The following is a 16,198-nucleotide window of genomic DNA, read 5'->3' as shown; positions in this document are numbered from 1 at the left end:
CTCAACATTCTTATATTCGTCTCCTCCCAGATATTTAGTGACTTGCTTGCCCTGAATGCATGGTAATGAAACTAGTTATGAGGATAACGTGCTTCATACGGAATGAACAAATAAGGAGTAGGAAGTAAGACTTCCTACACACACATAATTCTAGAAAACCTACATACTACCGAGACAGGACAATACAACATAATCGCATAGAAAATATCCTTACCGGCTTAAACCTAAACTATTATATAACGAATTTCTTAACTTATAAAGCAGCGAGTGATAATTTTAACTTTACACTTTGAGTTTGCATCATATCGTATTTTGTAAGGCACAAACAAACTACATGAACAACTACTGGTATTTTTCTAAAGCACAAACGCTGAAACTTTGCAATTCAGCGGCACTAACGACTGAAGAAGAGAACTTTTGAAAGTCAAAGGACAAATAAGTACACTCTGACTTCACGTTTGGGTAACCACTTCGTCTCAAAAAAAGCTGAAATTATGCAGAACAACGGCACTAACGATATGCAAAAATCTCAGATAAAATCTTAATGGGCCTCCAACGTCAAATTGGAGTGTCCATTTTTTGTTCTTTGATTTTTTTAAAATATCCTCTTCGTCAAACGTTGCTACCGCTTAATTGTAAAATTTAGGCATTAGTGCTTCAATATTAAAAACGTTATTGAAAAAAAACTATTTCGGCCTTTAATGGGGTAAAAAAAGTGAGTCATACTTCCAGCTGCATGGATCGCTCAGTAACAATTGTGTTACCTCCAGCAGGTTACTTACTTGACGTTCTATGCCTTGCAATTTATACTTTCTTTATATTAAGTTTTATACTGTGCGAAATGTTACTGAACAAAGTTAGAATGAGATAATACTCATGTTATAATTTACATAGCATTAGTGCATGCCAGGAAATTTATTTACTGAAATGGAAGAATACGAAGGAATTTCAGTAATGGATGTTTATGATATTGTAACAGATTTTGCTAAAGAATTTCGACCGATAATTGAAATGTATGGGCCTGACCCATTAAATAATGTAATGAGCAAAGTAGTTACAATTTTGGAACATTTAGAAGCACAAACCGTGAAGATTGGTCGTTTGCAGACAAATTTACAAGAAAAAGATGCTATTATCGCTAGGCTGGAAAGAGATAAAATGGAAAAGGCAGCTGATCGCGCAAGATTTGAAAAAGTTAGTCACATTTATTATTACTTAGTTTATTATTAGTTTATTTAAAGAATCTTAATTGCTATGCAGAAAACCCATTAAATTAAAGCTATTTAAATATGAGTTGGTAGTAACCCTTTAAAAAAAAATTAAATATTTAGAATAGGAAATTTGGACAATTTTTTATATGCCTTTTCACCAACAGCTTAAATTAGAAAACGGACCTGTTTATCTAAATCGTAGCTGAAAAATTGCCAATTTATCCCATTTAAACAAAATTTCTAAATTAATTATTAATGTCACCTCCAAGACGATTGTAATTTAATTCAAGGGTTTAATTTAATTTAGTAGATATTCCCTTAGGATAGTCATTTCAAGTCTTTTTTACCGAGAAATGAGATTAAATAACTAAATAATAATATTGGCATTTAGTCATTAAAATGGATAATAATGAAAGTGATAAGTAGTGAACTTCACTGTTGACCTTTACTTTGATATTTTATCCTTTAACCGGTCGATTTCCCATTAAATTCAAATGATCATTTTTTAAAAGCGGTTAGATTCAACAAATAGAATTAAAGTAGTTTTTGATTGTTGTTAAATGATACAGACGTACTTTTCTCATGTTTAAATGGATTGGTTTTTATAAAAAATTTAGTTTTTTGAGAAATATTGATTGACCAAATATTTCCGAACTGTTATAAAATGTAGAACGCGAGGTGTTGTTTCCTTCATTATTGTTTAAGTCTAAATAATAATAAATAATTTCCTACCATACTAGAAAAAAAAACATTAATTCCTAGTTTTTTTTCTAGAATTCTCCATATTAATCACCTACTGGGATTGCGAGTGAATTGTATACAAAATCTTGTTTGGCCTTTATCTCTCGGTGTATGATTCCTTTAGATGAAAACTGGTCCTTTTCAAACGTTACTATGAGTTTAACACCCGAAACTTGTGCCATAGCAGTGGTATTAAGAAGAAGGCAGAAGTTATGTTCATATCGTTTATCATATACGGACGGCTCCCATATGGAAAGAAACGCAGGCAAATACTATCATTATTCCCTGTCCTCCGAATAGGATTCCGGATGGAAATCGTTAGAATCGATTAGCGTCAGATAGAAATCCATCCAACTAGTTAAAGCTGGGGGAAAGGATATCGATACATTGTGAATGGAGGTCTGAAATATCCGTTTCTATTAAGATGTTAAGAAAATTATTGTGGAGAAAGAGAGGTAGAAATTCGCGATACATACTGGGTTTGCCACATTTCACTCAATTAACTAACGATTTGGCGTGAGGGGGGAAATAACCTGATTCAAGTGCCCGGAAAGCTTTGAGTCTGTTTTTAAATTATTGTAAGATTCCTATAGCTTCGCGACGTTCATGTAAGTGAGCAAATAAAAAATCAGTAGAATACTAGTTTGAGCTAATGTACTTCTCATTTAGCCCTGAATAGCACGATATGTTCATTTGGAGGAGGCCAGTAAATAGATTTGCCACTGAACTTGGTTCATGGTGACTTTTAAAGGCCAGTGATAGCAATAACTTAAATAAGTAGAATGTAGGCGCTAAAGACCCCGAAGTTAATGCACCCGGAAAAAAGTTATATTCATTCTTTCGTTCGTATGTTATTCTTTTTTTTTTCTTTTTTTTTTTTGTGACAGAGTGTATTCTGTGAATCATTTTACATTTAATTCTCAATTTTAATTGTATTTTTTAGGAGTTAGAACAGATTGAAGAACATTGGCGGGAAGAATCGCACGAAATGGTAGCCGTCGTGAATAGGCTTCAGGAGGAGAATAGAAAATTATTGAAAGCTCTGGCCACTAAACAAGATACGTCTACAGGCAATCATTGTAATTATTGATGTTTAAACTTAATAATTATTGAAATAAGTTTAAAAATTTTGTCAAATTTTTATAAGATCGTTTTATTGAAATTGCTTTAAACTTTATTATTTAGTGAAAGGAATTTTTTTTTTTTTTTTTTTTTTTTTTTTTTTTTTTTTTTTTAATAGCTCATCCTTTAAGCCCTGAAGTGGATGTTACAGTTTTACAAAGATCTCGTGCATCTATTGACAAATTAAGAGATCAGTTGAAACTGAAAGATAGGGAAGTGAATGCAAAAATAACTGAAATTGAAAATGTAAGTAGAGAAAGTTTAATAAATAATAAGTTGTTGAAATTTAAAATCTTTTGACTAGTTCCTTATTAAAAGTTTGGTTATGCGTATCACCAAATATGATGAGCTTGAGATTGTTGATATTTCAGTGGCTTAATGAAGCCACAACATTCTGATGGTGACATAACTTTTTTATGATTTATAAGATGTGGCTATTTAAAGCTCGTAAATACCTGTTAAGGATTTATTTTTGTGTATTAGACATCTTTTTATGATTATTTTTACCAATTTGTTCCCAACTTGAAAACTTTATTACATATTATTTATTAAATATCCTTCGTTTTATTACTAGCTTTCAGATCAAGTTGACAGAGTAATGGGTATTAATAAAGAACTCCGCAAGAAATTAAGAATATCACAGGGGCAAGTAAGAAATCTTATTGATGAAAGAGCTGATTTTCTGACACAATTGCAAGATCAACAGCATCAGTTAAGTTCGTTGCGACAGAGGCTAGGCATTGCTGAGAAAGAAAATGAGGATTTAGCGCAGTCTCAGGTGTGTGTTCAATAAATATTTTTGTCAAACAGTGGCAGATATTAGAGGAGGCGAATAGAAAATAACTACTGTAAATTTCTCACACAAATGCATTAAATAAAATTAAGGAAGCGAACCCAAAACCACAATACATGTTGGCTTGACGGTCTGCGCTTCTATACCCGCTGCTGTTTTTATTATAATTTTCTTTTTATACTGATTAAAAGTAAGAAGTTTTGTGTCAGATATTTTACTTACAAACAGGTAAATAAATTGATATCCTTGAAAGTAAAACAATGAAGTACATATTAGCGAACAAAATTTATTTACAAAAAATAAAAGAAGGAAGCACAAACATGAGTCTCCATTAATTCTTTGTCATCGCCCACGAGTACCGTTTCTAGTCAAAATCCATCTGCCGGAAGTAGTATTTAAGTTATAGTTTCACTATCGAACTCAATTATTGATTGGGAATATACGTACATGTATTGAGGTCACTTGAATAAATGAATTAAAAAAAGGAAAAGAAAAGAGAATGTAACACGTGTTTACATTAAAACTGTCCGGTAGGACAGTTGTACGAGGGTCGTTTGAAAAGTCCGTGCAAAGTCAGAGAGATAGCACTACTAGCGCGTATCGAGGTTATGTTTAGTTAGTAGCATCTCTTGGAAGAACACACACCAAGTTTCAGCCAGATTGCTCTATTTCTTTGTGTTTGGCATTAGTTTGAATCGAGGAAGTCGAGTGATTTTCAAAAAATGGACGAAAAAGAATTTCGTGTGTTGATTAAACACTACTTTATGTAAGGCAAAACGCCTCAGGAGACTAAAGAGAAGCTTGATAAACATTATGGTGAGTCTGCACCTTCGATTAGAACAGTTTATAAGTGGTTTCAAAATTTTCGGAGTGGCCATATGGGCACAAGTGACGCTGAACGTTCTGGACGCCCTGTTGAAATTACTACTCCAGAAATCATTGATAAAATCCATGATATGGTGATGGATGACAGAAGAGTGAAGGTGCGTGAGATTGCTAGTGCTGTGGGCATCTCGAATGAACGGGTACATAATATTTTGCATCAACATTTGGACATGACAAAGCTATCCGCAAGATGGGTGCCGCGATTGCTCACGCTTGACCAAAAACGAAATCGTGTGAAGTGTTGCAAGGACGGTTTGCAGCTGTTCCAGAAGAATCCGCAGGACTTTAAGCGTCGTTTCGTCACTGTGGATGAAACATGGATACATCACTACACTCCTGAGGCCAAAGAACAATCTAAACAATGGGTTACCAAGGGGGAATCTGCGCCAAAAAAGGCGAAGACCGTTCCTTCGGCCGGAAAGATTATGGCGACTGTCTTTTGGGATTCGCAAGGAATAATCCTCATCGACTATCTGGAAAAGGGTAAAACTATTACAGGTGCATATTATTCATAGTTATTGGACCGTTTGAAAACCGAGCTGCAAGAAAAACGCCCACGATTGACCCACAAAAAAGTCTTTTTCCATCACGACAACGCACCAGCTCACACCTCAGCAGTTGTGGTCGCAAAATTAATGGAAATAGGGTTCCAACTCGTTTCACATCCCCCCTATTCTCCAGACTTGGCTCCCTCGGACTACTATTTGTTCCCCAATATGAAAAAATGGCTGGCGGGAAAAGATTTTATTCAAACGAGGAGGTGATTGCAGAAACGAATGGCTATTTTTCAGACTTGGACAAATCCTATTATTCGGAAGGGATCAACAAACTAGAGCAGCGTTGGACGAAGTGTATAAGCCTAAAAGGAGACTATGTTGAAAAATAAAAAAGGTTTACCCCAAAAAATTAAGTAGTTTTTATTTTTGCACGGACTTTTCAAACGACCCTCGTATAAGGGTTGATCGTCAAAAACTGCACGAAAAAGTGTAACGTTGAAAAACACCCAACTTTGACAATTTTTTTCTCTTTTTCTATAATAGATAAAATTCCCAAATTTTCTTTATAATGTAGGGCAAATCCTCCTTTATGACTGTAATTTTTTTGCAACCACCCAGATCTAATAGATTTCGAGATAAAAGATGTAAGGTTCTTGTTCTTCTTGTTGTTGTTACCTTTTTTGTAAACTGCGTAGCGCCTAAACGCGTGAACCGATTTTCATGAATGAGGTATCATTCGATTCGGAATTTTATGTAGATGTGCCTTTTGGGGGTCTCGATGCTGTACATCGAATGGGAAAGGAGTTAGCCCCCTTTATGTAAGGCCCCCTCTAAAATTATTATTACTAATTACTCTGTAAATCTGGGCCCGATTTTGATAAAATTTGGTAGGATGATAGGGTTAGGGCTCCCCTATGTAACATTAAAGCGACGATCTGCTCTTACACTAGTTAAGGGGAAGTACAGCAATCGTTTCAAATTATTGACAAGTGAACCGATTTTCATGAATGAAGTGTCATTCGAATCGAAATTTTGAACAGATTTACACTTTAAAAGTCTCGACGCTATGCTTCATATGGAGGGGAGTTTGCCCCACCCAAGTAAGGCCCTTTCTAAAACTATTATTACCAATATTTCTATAACGCTTAGTCCGATTTTGATAAAATTGAGCACGAAGAAGTGATTAAAGCTCCTCTACGTGGCAGTGAAGTGCTATCATGCTCTTGCACCTACTAAGAGGAAGTACTGCAATCGTTAAAATTATCAATGGGTGAACCTATTTACATTAATGAATTGTCGTTCGATTCAAAATCTTTGCCTCTTTGCCTCTTAGGGAGAAGTACTGTAATCGCAGTTTATTTTTCTTACTTCTCTTAAAAGGAAGTACTGAAATTGCAGTTAAATTTTACTTTTTACGTACAAATACCTTCCTATGTTATTCAAAACGCTTTTTCAAAAATATTGTTATTGAGGATGATTTGGGGGAAAGCAACTATAATCATTCTTTAAAAAGATCTCTCCAGTGGTAGTTACGGTTCCGACTTAACACCTTATCAGATTATAATGATGGAATAGCTTATTCCAAATTTTAAAAAAATCTGTAAAGCAGATATGTAACTTTGTAAAATAGACAAAAAGGAAAATCTATCCAAAAGGTACAAAAATCTCCTTAACAAAAACTTACAGTTTAAAATGTTAAGTATAAGGGTTGATTAAACGCCAAAAGGTACACAAATCAGCTAGTACCCAACATTTCATTCATGCTTAGTTGATATAATTTAAGTAATTTTGCTGCATTAACTTTTCCTTCACATTTTTTAGAATTTATTAGATGTCACAGACCCTTATGCTGGCCAGTTCATTCATAATATTTTTTGTTATAATTATGATATCTTCGTTATTAAATAGGTACTTTATTTTAACTCTATTCCAAATTATTCTTCGGATTTATCTTTAATATGCCCTTTATTCAGAGTAGTCACATACACATGCATGTTAAACTTGAAAAAGACAAAATTAGAGTCGGCTACTGTTTAAATTTGAATCACGGATTTAAAAGAATATTTCAGTCTTAAATTCGTCTTACCGAAATATTCGTGAGCACAAATAACACACAGTTAATAACAAGTAGATAATTCAACAACAATTATTGATTTCTCAATTGTAATTTAATTTAATCCCCCTAATTTTACTTATAGTAAAATACTGGAATAATTAGCTGTCTTAAAAGTATGCATATCTTATTTATTTTATATTACATACCTGTATACACAACATTGTGAGAAGAACAGCTACATTGAGAGTGTAATTGAAGAAAACTATATTATTTGCGATAAAGCCAGATTATTACCTGTTATTATAAACGTTTGACTACTACATAAAATAACAATTAATTTAATCGAAGAACGAACTTAAACAGACGATTTTTATTAAAAATAAAATAAATAAATAAAATAAACAAAATCATTGATGTATGTTGATGTAAGCATTTTTTAAAAAAAGTTTTTGAATTTTTTAGCCTCATAATTTTTTTTATTTTTATAACGTTTTTTTTTTAACCTGTAATTAATAGTTTGATTATTATAGATAAATAGATATTACAATGAATCTACAGTGCTACTTGAACAAATATTTTGTAGATGAAAATGGCCAGCGTACATCTATGACATCTGTGACATCTAATAAATTCTAAAAAATGTGAAGGAAAAGTTAATGCAGCAAAATTACTTAAATTATATCAACTAAGCATGAATGAAATGTTGGGTACTAGCTGATTTGTGTTCCTTTTGGCGTTTAATCAACCCTTATACTTAACATTTTAAACTGTAAGTTTTTGTTAAGGAGTAGATATTTGGTTTAGAGATCTAAACGTCTTGAAAACGAAAAATATTAAAAAGCTTTTCTGTTTCTAATGTTTTTAGCTTTACGCGTAAATAGCTCTCATGATCTTTTAACCTCGAATACTGTATACGTACTTTGAGGCCTTTCTTTAGACGTCCCAGTAAACTTGATTTTTTGGTAGTAATAGGAGAAGTTTATTTTTCCTCTCCTGAAAAAAGACAATTCAGCTGTGATGTGCTGTGTGATATATAATTTTACATGTAGATTTAAAAAGTTTTGGTGTAGCAGACATGAGCGTGGACTTTTTATAAGTGGGAAAGTTCGAGACCCGCGTGCAACTATATAATATTTGTAACAATAATAATTATTATTTTAATACAATATTTTTATTGGTTAGAAAAATGTTAATAGTAACGTATGTGCTTCTGCCTTCGTCCAGATACCTAATGTAGTAGATGGACGTTAAGCTTGCGTAAAAAATAGGTTTTACACTAGTTAACATTTCACCTAGCAGATTTAACGTTTTAATTATCTTACAGCGAGTTTGTAAAATTTTGGTAAATGAGGAAGGTGAAATATTCTAGGTCTGGCTTTGAAAAACTGTTTTTAGTTCAAAACTGCATTTATTTTTCTACGTTTTCGCCTTTTAATTCAATGCATTTATCCCATGTTTTTCCAGTCTTGAAGGTTTTCAAAATACCCATACACGGCTCTCATTCCTCTTCATTTGACTCGATACGTTTTCCGCTTTAAAGTTCTTTGGATTTGGGAATAGATAAGAGGCAGAACGTCCTGGTGCGAGTCCTGGTATAAGTTAATGTTTTTCTTTTGAAATCTACTCAAACCTCTTCTCCCGAAGACGTAAGTTGGTTCAGAAGATTGCGGGTACTCGCCAGTTTTATTTTACTTTTGCCAAAGTAATCAGTAAAACGAATTAATTTTGCTTCCCAAAAAACACTGGCCATGATCATTCCGGCAGAAATTAGACCTCTATTTTTTGTTTCACCTATTACTTTGATTGCTGTTTCGTTTTTGACGGGTAGTGGTGGACCTCGTCTTCTTCACAGAAACAAATAGGACACTAAGTCAGTTCGCTTTTTCTTAAAGAGGTTCAAACATCTCTGCGAAATTAATATCTTTATTTTCTCATTTGTTTTTCGGTCAACTTTTAGCAAATGCAGCACCTCTAACTGAAAGTTTTCTTGAACTTAATTCTTGTACAATGTACCTTACCCATTCTGCTCTGTGCCTAAGTGTCATCTACTTTATACACCTTCAATCGACGATCCTTGAATTGTGCACCTTATACACCTATGAGTTTTTATCCGTAGTTGTAGTTTTGAGCCGTCCTTCACGTCGATCATTTTTAAGAAGAGTACAACTATTTCTAAAAGTAGTCGGCTGATTCTCCACTGTTCGTTATAAACTTCCAAAAATTTTTACGGAATGATATTCTAGGTTAACCATATCAGCAAAATACATACAACTCCTTAAAAAAGTCGTGTTGGAAAAACTATTGTCACATTATGTTGACCACCAATGTTCGTTGTGGCTATACGTGTGTCAATATAATAAAAATACTTTTCCGTTGATAGTAATACCACCTCCAATCTCTGACCGAGAACTATATGCATGTGTAATTTATGTGCCTAATATTTTGTAATGGGTTCTCCTTTAGATTTATTGTGATATGATATAGTGTGTTATGGTTTGCAAGTTAGTGAATATTGCGCATATTATAGGTGGATAAAATTGATTTAAAAAATAAAGCTGTGTTTGACTTGGACGATCCTAACAGACCTAGATTCACTACAGAAGAACTGAAAGAAATTTTGAGGGAACGAAACGAATATAAAGCTCGGATAAGTGAACTTGAAGAAGAGCTCCAATTATATAGGCCTAAAGATAGTACCATGTAAGACAAATTTACTGTTTTTTAATTGATTTTTATTTATGTATTTTTTTTATTAACTTAAGTTATGTTCTCTGCATGTATATAAACCTTAGTTCTTGTTTGACATTGGTTCCCGTTTAGTGAAGGCTCAAAAAATGTATAAATTTGGTGCCATACGTATACATACCCTTTACAAATATATTTATATCAAAGTGCTGAACTTCAAGTTCATACTTATATTTATAAATACGTTCTCTGTAATTTGATCACTTTTCCGCTCAATTAACAATTGAATTTGTATTTCATTACCATCACGAAATATTTCAACGAATCTTTCTCACTAGAAATGTTTACTTTTTTCGAGGTCCGCTTCGGGAAAATCTTGATCTTTGAGCTAATCTTGCTCATTCTCTTCATCTAGCTTATTATTTTATTCATTTGTTAGTTATCAAATTTGCGGCGTGCCTGATGCAGGCAAACAGGCGGCGCGTGATCTTGGGTTCCTTTCGAGAGAACGAAACTCTAGCCCATGTGCAGGGAAGCTGGCCCAACAACATACTGCTTGTGACTTGCTGGCACCAAAACGTTAAAGAACTATTTTTAAATTGCAAATAAACATTTCTAAATAACATAAATAATAAATAACATAACGAATAACTATAAACTATAACTATAACAATAAACTGTTAACGAAAACCTCAAACTGACATTTATTTACAAATGAAAGAAGATTTTTTTTATTAAGTTGTAAATCATTACACAATAGACATTTAATGGAAATTAAATACCGATAACACGTCTCCTGTATCCGTTTAGAAAACCGTTTTAGTAAAATTAAATAAGGCCGGCAGTTTTTTGCGTTAGACTCCTTCCTAAAGTCCAGTGCTCAAGCAAATTAATTTAAACCATGTTCGACGAAAATCTTTCAGAAATACGCCCTATTCTTCTGACATGTTATTCAGGGATCACTTGTGTCGCCCGTTTGTCTCGTGGCAGTGTAATTTGCCTTTGGTTATGTCCGACATTAAACTTTATTTTCGTTCTTTATATTTTTATTGTTAAGATCAGCTATTTATAAATGTTATGAAACGTAAATTCCTCGTTTCTTTTATATATTTATTAAAACTCTGACTTCATGTTTTTTTGAGCCTTCTTTCTCTGTTTCATATGAATAAACTTTCTTCACATCAAATTAAATTACATACACATTTCTGACAAACCATTAAAAAAAAAATTATATAAAATAAAAAAATTAATAACATGCTACCTGGTGTAAAAATATTTTCTGTTTTTTTTCTAACATGTAATCTGAGGGGGTGAAAATGCAGAAAGTCCCTATAGGACTTAGTTTGGCCGCTATTTTAATAGAGAGAGCAGAATTCGCCAGAGAATTTTTATCCCAAACTTTTATTTTTTATTTTACCGCGTAAAATGAAAGCAATACTTATAAGTCAAACAATTTTGTATTTAAAAGACTAAAGAACTTTTATTTTGTTAAAAGTAACCTCCACTATAACAAATATAACCACAGTTAATTTTTCTTTCTTAGATTTTTACGTATTGACACTATTCAAAGATAAAAATGCACAAAAATCCTTCGTTCTTGCTGATTGATAACTTCCAAAATTTGATTAATGAGATTGACTCTTTCCTGAATTGTTTTTTTAAAGTAGTTCGACCTAATTTAATTCTCCTTAGCATGTTTAAAATTAAGCCGTTTCCTGCACAAAACAATTAACTCCACTTTTTTAAATCGTTTAAATTCAATTGTCAAAGCACTTGGTTCAGTTATAGCTTTTTATATTAATAATAAATTTCCCAAATAATAAATATCAACACCAAAGCCATTTTGATTATCTCTGTGCTCTAATGTAAATCGTTGCAATAATTCAACTCAAATTCGTTAATGCTATATGTAAGTATTTATGCTTATGTGATATAATTTTAAGTGTAGATTTAAAAAGTTTTGGTGTAGCGTACATGTGCGTGGACTTGTAATTGGGAAAGTTTGAGACCCGCTAAGCTATTAGCGCACCAAGTTTACAGCAAATCGCTTGACTGGAATAAGTGACGTTTATCCTTTCAGTAAACTGTTATTGCTGTGTAATTCAGGTTACATATCTGTGTAATGTTAACGTCAACTTTATTTAGTGTTAATGCCAGCCAAAGAAATTCTGTCACTGAGAATTAGTCAACTTTATTTAGTGTTAATGCCAGCCAAAGAAATTCTGTCACTGAGAATTAGATTCGTGCATTGCACTAAAAAAATTCGCAGCAGAATTTAGTTTTTGTTTTAGGTGTACTGAAGAAGAAGTTGATGTTGAGGAGTACGACGAAGATGATGCGCCAGTACAAGGACCTTTACCTAACGAACCGAATGATGCACCTTGGCGTAAATCTGAATCTCGCATAAGAAAGCTGTAAGTAGTTTTGACATCTCTTATCCTAACAAGAGCTAGTATGGCAACCGTGGAAAATTTTCAATTTTTGGTTATCACCAGAAATACATAAATGTTTTGGGGCGTTACAATAGCGGAGCGGTTAGAAGCGAGGACAACCATCAAATGAGTGTTGCTGCGCTTACATTGGTCTTAGTCGATTTTTCCTTTTATGACAACAAAACATGTCTTTTAAAGTTAAGGTGGCCAATCAAACAAAAAATACTATTTCTATGAAAAAGCCAAAAGGCTACGCTATACAGTGTAGAGTTCAATTTATTTAATTTTTCGAAATGTTCAAATCCGATAAATAAATAAAAATATGGTGTGCATGGCTGACTGAATTAGTTTGAATTGCCCATAGACCATTTTGAAACTATAAGGAAAACAGCTTTTCTCCCTTAAATTTAATTTAATTGAAAGAAATTAGCAATAATTGTAGAAATAGATTGAAGCTTTGTATCTGTAGCTTCTAAAAAAATATAGATTAAGGCAATTAAATTAATAAAAAGGATCTTTCTAAAGTAGTCTAAATGATATAATATTATTTAATTAAAAAATTCTCAATATACCTTATCTTATTCAACGGAACACACTACAACTGTATAAATATGAAGCACAACCTGGCAGTGACACACAAAAAGATATGATGTATAAAAAATATATGGATTTTTATTACTGAATATACGTATATGTATATACATATATATATATATATTTTTTTTTTTTCAGATTCCGAAAGTTATTTAATGAGACCAACGTAAATATCCTTGGGTCAAGTCCCAAGAGAAGTTTGTCATCATTTTCCAAAATGACACTTGCTAGTTCTGCAAACACTGCTGATACATCTTTATAATAGAATTAAGCTGTGGATCATTTTTCCGTTAAAAACACAAAAATGAAGTGAAATAAAAAAGAAAATTAAGGGGAATAACATATTGCATCAAGAAAAATTTATTTTTATATTGTCAACATTTTACAACAGGGATCAGCGTTTCTAATTTTCTTTAATCAAAAAAACAGAAACAAAACTACTCAACAACAAACCAATTGATCTAATTTAAATATCATTGAAATTGAGCTTTTGATTAATATTAAGATGATTCAGCAGTCTCACAGTACCACTCATAGTGTTTATTCGTTCTTATAAAATAATATTGTCTTAGAGGAGGAAGGATGATCGGCAGTGGCCAGAGCAAGTTCTTGTAAAAACGTGTTAGAATGTGTTGAAGGACATCAATAATACCCAAAACTTGGGTAACCAATTAAAATTCTGTAAAATTAAATTCTTCTCTTGCCATTGCCAAAAATCCTGTCTTCTATTTAATTAAGGGCCTAGTAAATTTGAACCATATTAGTGGTGATATATTTCATTTTCATCAGATTGGCTCTTAGAATTTTATGAAGCGGTTTCTTGTAACATAAACCTAATATTGTATAAGTAATGCAAAATGTCGAACAGATTTATTGTCTTCTTCAGGGTTTTCATGAGCAAAGGTATAACTGAAGCGAATTGACTGTAAAATAGTAAATCCACAGCAAGCACAGTTAAACATTACCGATTATTACAAGTGTTGATAATGTTGCAACCAAAGCATAGGCATTGAGGCACCCTCAAAAACGAAATTTTAACAAGGCGGTTAAAACACGTAATGTCCGTTTTTAAATAGTAAGTCAATGTTTATTTAACTTTTAACATTTTTGCGTCCGTGTAGGCATAACAGCCAAGCAACACAAACAATGTATACACTGTTCATAGCGCCTTCAGAGAATACGGGTTTGGTACGGCGTTGTGAGCTTCCTCAGTAGCTTAGTTACAACAGTTACTAATTTACAACAAGAGTTCTCACCTCTGGCAGGAAGTTTAGGCATCAGTCAGGTGATATTCTAATTTGCTATTCAATCTCTTTCTATAGGGCTTGAGTGGTTGCCATATGTTGTAGCAGGATATTGCATTGGCGGAGGAGTGTCTGGCACCAGGGAGCAGTTATCCCTTAGTTGCCTACGTGGTCTCCAGGATTGGAAGTCAGTATACCCTCAGAACTTATTAGTCAAGGATACGTTTTTTTATTTTTAGAGAGAGCGTTACGGGTAGTGCTGTATTTGACTCCAGGGAAATGTGTTATGCCTAACGGACAGCAGGTTACGGGTAGTGCTGTATTTGACTCCAGGGAAATGTGTTATGCGGGTTCTCTAAAACTTTACTGGAGAACCTGGGTAAGATGCCTCATCTGATTTATCATCATTGTTTCCTTAACTTCTTGATAAAGTTTATCGTCATTATGTCCTTAATATATATTATCCAACGACGAGTTTGGTTGAGCTAAGTTTCTGTATAATTTCTAATATTTAACCAATTTAAATAAATTTTACTAACCTTGAACACTTATAAATCTTCCTTTAATTGCACGCGCAGTATTATAACATGGAAAGCACAGTAAAATCTATTTTGCATTTATAGGAATCCCACCAAATTCTATATTATGGCATATACCGACTAGTAAAAAAAGAAGGAAAAGAAAAGTTCAGCACTACTTATGATTTTTTATGTATAGGTCATTCAGCATAAAATAAATAAATCGTGTCTAACCGTCTAGAGTCTAAATGTGAAAACGAAAATGTCGAGCTGAAATCAACCCGGGATGTGTAAAAGCGAATAATAGTAGTTGTAATGTCCGTTAAAAGATCTGTTGTAATAAGAAATATTTACTTTTTAGAACGAATTTGGAAAATACTCATTTAAAATCCCCTTAAAATTAATAAACTGTTTTTTTTGTGTGTTAGCGAAACACGAAACCGATAAGTTAAATGTATATATAAATCATTTTCAGTTTAGGTTTTAACAAGAAACACGAAATTAAGATTTTGGTTGAATTAGGTCTTAAGAATTAGAATGTTTGGTAATAACACAGATCAAATAGATTTCCGAAAATGGGCAAAAACGGAGTTTTTAGAAATTATTTTTATTTTTCTTCTTGTTACTTTTTTTTTTTGTAAACAACATAGCGCCTAAACGCGTAAACTGATTTTCATGAAAGAGATGTCACTTGATTTGGAATTTAATGTAGATATGTCTTTTGAGAATTCGTTGCTGTACATCCTACATGCAGTATGTATGTAAGGCACCCTCTAAAACGTTTATTACTAATAACTTTGTAAATCTTGCCCGATTTTGATAAAATTTGGCAGAAGAAATGGTTAGATCTTCCCTACTTAAAAAAAAAGTGCATTATGCTCTTTAATTGGATATTTGGTTCTGAGAAATCCATGATATTGATGTCAAATGTATGTATGCGTGGGCATCTAGAACCACAAGGCATTAATAAAAAACCCTATACTTGTAGTAAATCGGCCTAATTATTCCCAAAATCCGAATAATTATTCATCACTAGGTATATAAATTTGTTCCAATGAAGGAAGAAAAAAAAAATCTATTCAAAAGGTTCAAAAATGTCCTTAACAAAAACTTAAAAAGTCAAGTATAAGGGTTGTTTAAACAACAAAACAACAAAAGGTACACAAATCATCAAGTACCCAATATTTCATTTCTGCCATTAGTAACGTTCGAAAAAACTTGTTCATTCAAATTTTTATATTAACCATTTTATCATTTGGGTAAAAAAAAAAGCATTAGCCTACATACAGTAAAGAAATTACTATTATTAATTTATTTTTTGGTATTTAAGACGCGTCAACTGCTATTGTTAATGGCAACAGATTTAAGTGCAAGTTTAGTGCAACAGTAGGAAGTAAACATCGTCGGTTTTAGTTCATTC

General features: G+C 32.7%; 1 protein-coding gene across 2 annotated transcripts; it reads left to right on the top strand.

Annotated features, from left to right (window-relative positions):
- The first annotated feature begins 297 nt into the window (after positions 1-297).
- On the top strand, positions 298-15,589 carry Rilpl (Rab interacting lysosomal protein like). 2 transcript variants are annotated; one of them, XM_074134547.1, is made up of 7 exons: positions 298-1,194; positions 2,896-3,031; positions 3,193-3,320; positions 3,649-3,852; positions 9,833-10,005; positions 12,282-12,404; positions 13,155-15,589. In XM_074134547.1, the coding sequence occupies exons 1-7, from the start codon at positions 904-906 to the stop codon at positions 13,276-13,278; spliced, it is 1,179 nt and encodes a 392-aa protein (XP_073990648.1). In that variant the 5' UTR covers positions 298-903; the 3' UTR covers positions 13,279-15,589. The 2 variants fall into 2 exon arrangements, with proteins under 2 accessions (XP_073990648.1, XP_073990647.1); XM_074134546.1 differs by having other exon boundaries at positions 12,270-12,404.
- Positions 15,590-16,198: the final 609 nt, after the last annotated feature.

The sequence above is a fragment of the Rhodnius prolixus genome, unplaced genomic scaffold (genome assembly GCF_049639745.1).
Source record: "Rhodnius prolixus isolate KJV_2025 unplaced genomic scaffold, Rpr scaffold_16, whole genome shotgun sequence".
Classification (NCBI taxonomy): Eukaryota; Metazoa; Arthropoda; class Insecta; order Hemiptera; family Reduviidae; genus Rhodnius; species Rhodnius prolixus.
This window is presented reverse-complemented; position numbering and strand designations above follow the sequence as displayed.

Coding starts and splice junctions, on each gene's coding strand:
- Rilpl (XM_074134546.1), top strand. CDS start 904: ATGCCAGGAAATTTATTTACTGAAATGGAAGAATACGAAGGAATTTCA. Junction 1,195..2,895: donor ATCGCGCAAGATTTGAAAAA/GTTAGTCACATT, acceptor TGTATTTTTTAG/GAGTTAGAACAGATTGAAGA. Junction 3,853..9,832: donor AGGATTTAGCGCAGTCTCAG/GTGTGTGTTCAA, acceptor CGCATATTATAG/GTGGATAAAATTGATTTAAA.